This window comes from Cebus imitator, unplaced genomic scaffold (assembly GCF_001604975.1).
Source record: "Cebus imitator isolate Cc_AM_T3 unplaced genomic scaffold, Cebus_imitator-1.0 Scaffold23, whole genome shotgun sequence".
Classification (NCBI taxonomy): Eukaryota; Metazoa; Chordata; class Mammalia; order Primates; family Cebidae; genus Cebus; species Cebus imitator.
In genome coordinates this window covers 8,593,234-8,603,405 of record NW_016107338.1, presented here as the reverse complement: position 1 = coordinate 8,603,405, position 10,172 = coordinate 8,593,234, and the positions used below count along the sequence as shown (strand labels likewise).

The 10,172-nt window shown below is 48.5% G+C and overlaps 1 protein-coding gene and 1 pseudogene across 1 annotated transcript in view; both read left to right on the top strand.

Annotated features, from left to right (window-relative positions):
- Positions 1 to 1,984: 1,984 nt before the first annotated feature.
- The window catches only part of SLC1A4 (solute carrier family 1 member 4), a 32,295-nt gene continuing 24,107 nt past the window's right edge, over positions 1,985 to 10,172 (top strand). Inside the window, exons 1-4 of the mRNA XM_037736107.1 lie at positions 1,985 to 2,200; positions 2,257 to 2,815; positions 3,006 to 3,147; positions 9,684 to 9,800. Of these exons, the coding sequence (XP_037592035.1) occupies positions 2,289 to 2,815; positions 3,006 to 3,147; positions 9,684 to 9,800 (786 nt within the window). The 5' untranslated portion in view covers positions 1,985 to 2,200; positions 2,257 to 2,288. The remainder of the gene's footprint in view (positions 2,201 to 2,256; positions 2,816 to 3,005; positions 3,148 to 9,683; positions 9,801 to 10,172) is intronic.
- LOC119470152 lies at positions 7,014 to 7,130 on the top strand (annotated as a pseudogene).

The following is a 10,172-nucleotide window of genomic DNA, read 5'->3' as shown; positions in this document are numbered from 1 at the left end:
GAATCAAAGCTCACTTTGAAGTTTCACACAGAGGTGACTGGGACATCAATTATGTTTTAACAGAAATAGGGGAGTAGAAGGATGATCAGGCATGAGGAAGGCAACCATGAATTTGGTTTCGAACATTTCAAGTTGGGATGCCTGCAGGATATTCAGGTGGAGATGTAAAACAGGAAGTTGGAGGCACATTTCTGGAGCATGATTTAAGAGTCTTTTGCATAAACATGGTAGCCAAAACAAAGGGAAGGGCTGACTGACAAAACATGGTGTGTGTCTGTAGAAATTACTCTTTCTTCAGTGCACATAGAGAAATGAACTGCATTCTGGAAAGCCAGATACAAATATGTGCAGCTCTTCATCTGACACTACGTCACCCCTCCCCCTCCACACACACCCCTACAAGTTCTAGCCAATAGCTGGCTAGCTCCAAGCAATGACATACACTCACTGTCTCAAAATTTGGACAGCTCCTTAAAGTTCCTTATGAAGACATTTTGATTTGCACAAACATCTGTCAGGATGACATGTTTTAAGATGACATCCTTTTTAGCAAGAAATCTATAGTAAATTGCCTTCCTCCTTAACTGAGGTTACCCACACTTAAGTCTCCCCTTGCCTGGCGCAGTGGCTGGTGCCAGCTACTGAGGAGGATCCCATAAGCCCAGGAATTGGAAGACCAGCCTGGACAGCATAGCAAGACCTTGTCCCAGAAAGAGAAGAAAGAAAGAAAAGAAAGGGAAAGAGGGAAAGAGAGAAGGAAGGAGGGAAGGAGGGAAGGAGGGAAGGAGGGAAGGAAGGAGGGAGGGAGGGAGGGAGGGAGGAGGGAAAAAGACGCCTTTAAAGAACAATTCTTTTCAAAAGCAGAATAATATAATAACTGTGACATAGTAAAAGGACTCAGCAGAAGTTTCCCTTATAACTCCCATGGCCAAATCAGATATCAAATAAAAGATGAAATAAAGAGGAAATCCATAGAACGTGAACAATGAGGAAGCCTTCAGACTGGCCAAACCGCCGTCTGCGCTGTTTTCACGCCAGGGCTCGGGCCTGGGGATGGAAGAGGTTAAAATCCAGTGGCTTGTGTTTCAGCTTAGGTTACGTGGCAGAAACCAACTGGAAGTGGTGGCGTGACAGCTGCTGCTTCTAGAAGAGCTTTGAGTCTTCCACCCCCATACCGCAGACAGCTGCTGGGCGGGTGACCCAGCCCCATCCTGGTAGCCCCAGGACACACACCCAGGAGCACCCCGGTGCGCTCAGTGGCGCGGCCTAGGCGCACCGGGTTTGGTGGCACCACGAGCCCCCTTTGTCGCGGTATGGCTGTGTTGGCGCCCTAATAAGCACGTGCTAAGGCTCCTCTCATTCATCCATTTCATCCATCGGCCTGTTTGTCCTTTGTCTCAGGGCAGGACCGTGCTGGGTACCATGGTGTGCTGTACTACTCAAGCCCCTCAGCACCCCTGAAGGAAAGGATTTTCTGCAGGAGACGCGGCGGCAGGACTGCCCAGGGACCCCTCCTTGGTGGGAGAGGCAGGCGAGCTCTGTAAAAGAGTGTGGGCGGCGCGGGGGCAAAAGCATCTCCCGGGAGAAAGAGACCCTCCCCCAATCTCCAGGAGGAGGAACGCCGGCGCGTTCCACGTTATCCCGGGCACTCAGGCTCAGAGGACTCAGATCCCGGCCTCTGGAGAGGGCCCAGCAGGTGCCTACGAGCCCGGGCGGTCCTTCAGCCCGCGCCTCCCTGTGGTCGCCCCGAGCCGGCCTCTGTTAGCTGGGCGGGGAGGTGGCTGTTGGCGCTGGGATTGGCCGGCCCCTCGTGCCCCGGCGTCCCCGCGGCCTCCGGAGGAGCCTCCAGACCACCCGCCCCCTCCCGGCACCGGAGAGCCGAGTGGGGCCAGGCGGCGGCTCCCTGGCTGTGATTGGCCAGCGTCGCGGGGGGCGGGACGGCGGGCGTGAAGGGGGCGGGCTCGGGCCGCTCCCCCTCCCGCCTCCTTCCCGGTCTGCGTCCGCGCTCACGGCTTCAGCTTGCATCATCTCCAGCCTGCGGCTGCTCCGGGGAGGCTGGGCGCGGCGCAACCCTCTCCGCCGGTGGCTCCAGCACTTGCTCCGCGCCTCTCGTCGCCCTTCTCGCACCTGGTCCTGATCCAGGCCGGGAGACCCCCGGGGCCGCTTCCCAGAACCTGCGGAGCTCAGTGGCCGATCTCCCCATCGCCGACCGACCCATTCATTGGGACCCGTGTTTTGCCAGAGCCCACGTACCCTGCCACCTCTAGCTGGGAGCGGCGTGCAGCGCCATGGAGAAGAGCAACGAGACCAACGGTTACCTCGACAGCGCCCAGGCGGGGCCTGCGGCCGGGCCTGGAGCTCCGGGGACCGCGGCGGGACGCGCCGGGCGTTGTGCGGGCTTCCTCCGGCGCCAAGCGCTGGTGCTGCTCACCGTGTCCGGGGTGCTGGCGGGCGCGGGCCTGGGCGCGGCGCTGCGCGAGCTCAGCCTGACCCGCACGCAGGTCACCTACCTGGCATTCCCGGGCGAGATGCTGCTCCGCATGCTGCGCATGATCATCCTGCCGCTGGTGGTCTGCAGCCTGGTGTCGGGCGCCGCCTCCCTCGACGCCAGCGCCCTCGGGCGTCTGGGCGGCATCGCCGTCGCCTACTTTGGCCTCACCACACTGAGTGCCTCTGCGCTCGCCGTGGCCTTGGCATTCATCATCAAGCCGGGGTCCGGTGCGCAGACCCTTCAGTCCAGCGACCTGGGGCTGGAGGACTCAGGGCCTCCTCCCGTCCCCAAAGAGACGGTGGACTCTTTCCTCGACCTGGCCAGGTAACGCTCTCCACCTCGCCCAGGGCTCAGTGGGAGACGCCAGATCTCGGATGCCCTCCAGTTTATACACACATATGTTCATATACTCCCAAGTGTTAATTCTTAGTTGGTTGCTGGTGGCGTTTAACGTTTTTAAAATCTCAAAATGACTTATGGAGTGTTTGCGTACTGACCACACCTTTGCAAACAGCTGGGGCTCACCGCACAATCGAAAGAGCAGGGCTGCATCTTTGAGCAAGCACCAGTTTCTACCGTTAGGTGGGCGTGTGTTAGGAAAGAGCCAGCCGCCCCACCTGTTCTTTACTCCTTATACTCTCGCGCTGCTCTCCCCGGTAAAAATGTTCCGACCACGCCCCAGTGGCTTCGCCCTATTTTCTCCCACGTGGTGCCTACAAGCTTCTGGGAGAACTGGTTACGTTTTGCCTGTAGGACATCCAACTTGCAACCTATTAACCTTCTCTGTTACAGTCCATGGCCGCGAAGGAAGTTGGCAATTTTCTGCAGTTATCAGGGGACCCACAAATAGTAGGGCTGGGATTAGTTGAGTGAGGCGGATTGCCCAGAAATATGCCTCTCCTGAGGGCTCGGGACAGGTTGCTGTCCACCCTAGTAAACACCACTGTAGAGTGTTGTGTTTTAAAGGCCTTTCTTTGTGCGAAGGTATGAGTTCTAGAGGGGAGGGAGAGAAGCATCTTCACTTAGCTTTGCGTGCTTTTTGTGATTCTTGGAAGTTGCAGTTCATCCTTTGAGATGACGTAGTATCCTTTCTGGGACTTATCCAAAGCCCCTGTCTCTCCTGGTCTCTTCATTAGCCCAAAGTTCACAAATGGGAAAGCCGCAGCCTGGAGGCATTTACTGATCTAACCAGGTTCAGTTGAGTGAGGAGTCCAGCTGGCTCCCTCTCCAGGTTTCTGATGATTTTGGATTCTGAGCCTTGGAGTCATTAATATATTTTGACTTGAGTTATTGAGGCAAAGCTCCTCATTGTGAGGTTGTGAAAAACAGCAAACCCTGGGCGAAGTGACTTGCCTTTCCACTGTTTCCATTTCTCCCTCTGGAAAATGTGATGGCTGTCTGCACTTAAGTGAGAGATTGTTCATTTAAAACAACAAAAATCTAGAAAATCTGTATTAAAAAAAAAAAAAAAAAACACTCATGAGGGAGACCAAAAGTTCTTGCCAAAAGGGCAGGTAGTGGTGGCCTATTAGGTCTTTAAGGGGATCACAGCTTTTTTTTTTTTTTAAGAGTCTGGGTCTTGCTTTGTTGCCCCAACTGGATGCAGTGTTGGGATCCTAGCTCATTGTGTCTTTGAACTCCTAGGCTCCAGTGATCCTCCTGCCTCAGTCTCCAGAGTAGCTAAGATTACAGGTGCACACCACCACACCTGGTTAACTTTTTAAATTCTTTAAGAGATGGGGTCTCACTATGCTGCCCAGGCTGGTCTAGATCACAGCCTTTGTTCTGTGACTGGCAGCTTGATATTTGGAGTCCAGACACTTCTTAAGTTTGGGAACTAACTTTTAGGTGAGTGCTGAAGTCTCCTGAGGTTGACAACACCTTTAGCTTATTACCTGCAGGATGTCGGTCAGCTCTCTCAGGGAGGGAAGGCAATTATGGGGTTAAAGGATTATTCTTTGCAGGGGTCTGTAGCCCAGGGAGGGAGAATGGATGTCCAGCTTTGCTCTGCTCGTGGTTCACACCGGGAGCCTCAATAGGATCTTTTATCTCCAGAAGAGAGGCCAGTGGTGATAGGGGGTACCTCATTACCTCCAGCCCCAGAAGGGACTTCTTGTTTCCTGATCATGGCTTTCTAGTTTGAGACCCAAGCCCCTTCAGCTCCTGCTTCTGACATGAATGGTGACCCAGCGTCATAGCTTAGCAGTGTGGGGGCAACTTTTCAATGACTTGGGCTGCACCTGCATGGAAGGGCTAAGTGAGGCTTTGTTATGGCTTGTTGAGGATAGGTTGTGTTTCACAATTCTTCCAGCAGCCAACTTCATCTAATCCAGCAGCTCACAGATAAAGGTAGGGCAGGTGGTATATCCTATTTTACGACTGAGGAAACTGAGACAGAGATTAAGCGATTTGCTCAAGGCCATGGAGTGGCTTATAAAGAAAAGATTAGGACTGTGGGTCTTCTACCCCACAGTGCAGGGCTCTATTTCTCCTAACCTTTCCCCAAGTCAACATGCCTTAGTAATGTCACATGCCTAGCCTAGTGTGACTATCTCAGAAATGCTTCTCTGGGCCCAGAGAGGAACCAGGTAGGCATATGACTGGGTCAAGACAAATGTCCTCTTCCTCCAGCCAGCATGGAGGCTGAGCTCCTCAAGTGAAGGAAAGCATGTGTGCACCTGCTGAGGTTTTCTCTTAGGCTGAGCAGCTTATGAAAGGAAACTAAGTCCCTAGTCACCAAGAAATGCTTTCTGAGTCTAGAGAGTCTCTGGGGTCAAATTTTAAAAATGTCTTCCTTCAAGGAAACCTCATGGATATGGATTTCATCTGGGCATCTTCTTTGGAAATGCAGCGCCCATTCCTTTCTTCCTAGGGTCACGTGAATGCAATGAGACTCTGCAGGTAAACACCTCAGTTATCCAGCAGGCCCTCTCCAGGCAGCTGCCCAGAGCTTAAACCCCTGGAAGACTGAGGAAAGCCTCTGATGAGTTAGCTTAGCTGCTGCTGAGGCTTTGTGCTAAAGTCCATGCCCTTTCCTGATGGTAAAGTGCCCCTCCCAAATTCCCCCAGGGTCTCTCTGCCATGATTTCCAATTTAGTTTTTAAAGCTGGAGCTACAAGTCAGAAAGAGATGAAGCTAATAGGTATTTATTACACGTGTATTTTTTTTTTTTAATTCAGAATGTCATTGGTGAGCGGTTTGATTTCCCAACACACAATGGATTAGGGATAACAATGGAGAATAGCGAATTGGGATGAGAAGGCTGGCACTAGAAGCACTGAGAAGGGATGTCCAGTAGTGCTGGCAGGCGGAAGAATTATAATCTCTTCCTGAGCAGTCTGGAGTTCCATGCCTGGGAACCCAGAACAGTATAGGACTTTCAGAACCGTGTGTGACCCAAGCAGTTGACTTGTGGCTTTTCATCAAAAATGAAATGATTGGGCACCAAAGAGACAGAAACAGGTCATCAGGAAACTAGTCACTGTGGAACTTCTTGGTCCCTAACAATGCTTACTGGTTGTGGGACATGTCCATAACTTTTCCATTCCTTGGTTTTCTCATCTTTATCATGGGAATCATGATGGTACCTGCCTTGCAGGTTTGTTTTGAGGGTTAGTTGAGTTTTATGTCTAAGAGCTCTAAAACTCTTAGAACAGCGCTGGCCCAATACACCTGTGCTCTTGATATAAATAGAGAGATTGTGTTTTCCAGTTCACCTGAGCTAATGGGCATGGTCCTCTTTCCATAAACTGAAATAAATGAGGGTTAATGGGAAGAAAAGGAATGTTTAGGGGAACTCAAGATGACTTGAAGCTAATGTAGTCTTTAGGGATACTGGGAACCATGTGGTATCTGGAGGAGAAGTGAACAGTAACTGACTATGTTTTAGACTACTAATTAATAGAATCACACTATGGGAAGTTTGCAAAGTGGAGAAAAGTCAAAAGTCAACGTGGAAGAGGCTTCCATTCTGAAATGGGACAGAAGTGCCCACAGATTCTCACTGACATTCCAGCTTCTTTTTCCCCTGCCTTACACGCTTATGATCTCCAGTTGACCTCTGCTGTAAATTGAAGGGATTGAGGCAACTGGCTTCTAACATTCCTTTGGGCTCTGAAGTTTGTAGTTTTCAAATGGAGAACCAAGGCGTAACTGCCAAGGAGGCAGATAGGGACAGAGCCTCGGCCCGGGGCTCTTGTCTGTGCTGGCAGCGAGAAGAATGGCCATGGGCCACCATCTTGTAGTAGCACAGTAGGGTGTGGCCATGTATATGGTAAATACAATTAGGATTTTGTCTGTTGCTCAGTTTTCTAGTTTTTTTCCCCCCCATTCATGCTCATTTTCTTAATAGCAAACCGTGCTCTGAACCTTTCCCTTTACAGAGGGAGGTGTGCTGGACTTACCTCCAAGGACTGGTGTGAATACATATGATGCTTCCCAAGCTGCAAAGAACACATTTCTTGAGTAGGTGCATAAATAAATAAATAAGCCTATCAGAGACTGGGATTTAATGTCAGCCCCCGTGCTTGCCTTGGCAGCACATGTACTAAAACTGGAACAATACAGAGAAGACGAGCATAGTTTCTGTGCAAGGATGACGCACAATGTGATGTTCCAACATGAAGCATTCCATATTTTTTAATTAAAAAAAAATAATGGTAATATTAGCCACCAGATGGCAAAGTTGAGTGAGTTGTAAACAATTTCTTTTAATTATTGACTGTGGTGGGTTGTTTTAACTATGCCCGTCTCTCTCTCTCCTACAGGCAAGATGAAGACTTAGCACATCTAACAAGGATCCAAATCCTAACTAGTGACTAAAGTAAAATAATAACAGCTTTTAATTTTTTTAATAAAAGGTTTTAACTCTTGACCATTTCTTTTACCACCCAGGAGGACATCTGAATAGGCTAGAGACAAAAAAGCATAAACCTAGGGAGGTAGGTGGTGATGACGAGCAGACACTAAAGCCAACCACCTGGGTTGCCAGCCAGTTCTACCACTTACTCGCTTCACGAGCACAAGTCTCTTGGCCGCTCTGTGCCTCCCTGTCCTTATCTGTAAAATGAGGCTAATGAGACCCATTACCTAGAATGGCTGTGAGGATTAAATGAGTTAATATATGAGTGTTTTGCTAATACTCTAGTGTGTCCCGGCCTCTCAGGGACAGATGAGGGATATTTGACATTGAGCATGAGTGATGTTCTTAACCTAATTTCCCCCAAAAGTTCCCCACTCCAGGGGTTTAGCCCTACCCTTTCCAGCTGGAATCTAAAACTGGATATAGGCCTTAAAAATAGGATAGATTGGGCCAGGCACAGTGGCTCATGAGACCAGCCTGGCCAACATGGTGAAACGCCATCTCTACTAAAAATACAAAATTAGCCGGGTGTGGTGATACACGTCTATAATCCCAGCTACTCAGAAGGCTGACAGGAGAATTGTTTGAACCCAGGAGGTGGAGGCTGCAGTGAGCCAAGATCAGGCCACTGCACTCCAGCCTGGGCAACAGAGCAAGACTCAGTCTCAAAAAAAAAAAAAAAAAAAAAAGGATAGATTTATACCCCCACCATCAGAGAGCAAGTTCACTGGCCCCAGACTTTCCTCAGCTCAGCCTTGTAGCGGGTACCAAGATCTGAAGGGGCGCATCCCTGATAACTGGCTCTGTAACAATAAACACTAGGGATAATAAATATCTATCAAGTGTACATACCATGCCATATCCTGTTCTGAAGAGTCTTTCAAATTTTAATAGATTTGGTAAAGAATTTTTGAACTTAAATAAAAGGAAATACTATGCCCAAGCAAAAGTAAATTGTTTTACATTCTTTTCAGATAGAACAGAGAAATGCATACCACCCTTGACAGTAGGATCAGAAGAACAAACAGTATCAGATGTTACAGAAAGAACATTTTTGAGGTTTTTCACTGTATGAGCTGCATAAGTCTGCACAGCACCCCCACGGTGCTTCTGCATTAGCCAGTTCAACCTCATTTTATACCAGTTTTTCTGTTTGTTTGTTTTGAGTAATATATTCAAAGAATCTTACAGCACTGGAAAAGCTTGTTCATTATCTCCTGGTTTGGTCTAACTTGGGCCTCTAGATTTAGTAGTGTATCTTAGAGTTTTCACACGTTTTTAATTTTGACCTACCATAGAAATATATTTTACATTATGACATCCACGCTATACCTCTCCCCACACTCCCACATACTCAAACCAAAACACAGGTTCCACCAAACAGCGTTTTAAGTGTGATACATGCTGATATTTTGCCTAATGTATTTCATCTTTTATAAAATACTGGTTAAAGCCAATACATTGATTTAATGGCCTACTGATGTTTGAAAAACTTTGGCCTAATACATATGTAATTCAAGTAGGTCTCTCAGGATCAAACAACAGAAAAAGGAAATATTTACAAACTTGAATAAGATGAAGAGCTCAGTGCTTAGAAGCATCCTAACACCCAGTGAAATTGGGTGATGTGCAGAAGTGAACTCAGGATGACCGTTTGGTCTTCCTGACTTCTGGACTCTGGATTTCTGTACTCTACATCTGGGCTATCCAGTATGATAGACACTAGCCACGTGTGGCTATTTAAAATTAGTTCAAATGTAAATAAAAGTTAAAAATCAGTTCCTTGAGGACCAGGTGTGGTGGCTCATGCCTGTAATCCCAGCACTTTGGGAGGCCGAGGCAGGTGGATCATGAGGTCAGGAGTTTGAGACCAGCCTGGCCAACATGGTGAAACCTCATCTCCACTAAAAATACAAAAATTAGCTGGGCATGGTGGCAGGCACCTGTAATCCCAGCTACTCTGGAGGATGAGGCAGGAGAATCATTTGAACCCAGGAGGCGGAAGTTGCAGTGAGCCGAGATTGCACCATTGCATTCTATCCTGGGCAACAGTGCAAAACTCCATCTCAAAACAAAACAAAACAAAATTTTTTTAAAAAAGCAAAAAACCAGTTCCTTGATAGCACTAGCCACATTTCAGGTGCTCTATAGCTGCATTCCTGCCCTGTTGGACTGCGCGATTTCAGTTGGATGGTGCTAGCCTGGATGGAGCAGAGATGGGAGATGTATCAGCTCAGTGACTGGGCATTGGTGTCTCTATGTGCTAAATGAGGGGATGGAACTGGATCACCTCTAAAATCCCTTCCAGCTCAATGTCTCTGATTTTGAAAGCCCATGAAGCTACTGGGTGAATGTGAGGAGTTGGAAAAGTGCCTGAAGACAGAGCTCTGGGAAGCAAAACTGTTTGCCCGAGAGGCAGCTGATCCCAGATTAGAAGAGAGCTCACGAGTGAGAACCAGAGTTTACCACAGCATCTGCGTCTGAACACCAATTGAGAGAGGGAAAGTAGAGGACAGAGAAGCATTTTGCTTTATTCTGGCAGCCTTGTCTTTTTGCCCTTGGTGACAGCAGGAGGGAACTGCTCCTGCTCCTGGTCTGTGGAAACCAGAAGGTGAAAGTGAAGGAGGACGCTTTCTATGGGTGCTTCAGCTCACTGACCCCCAGGAGAGTCTTTCCCAGGGATTGCTATCTGAGAAGTGAGCTGTATAATCTAAAAAAAGTTCAGCCCCCCCATTGAATGTACATATTTTTTTAGTGGGACAATCTCTATCGGTTATTACCATACTTTTTTCATGCTTTTTTTTTTTTTTTTTTTTTTTT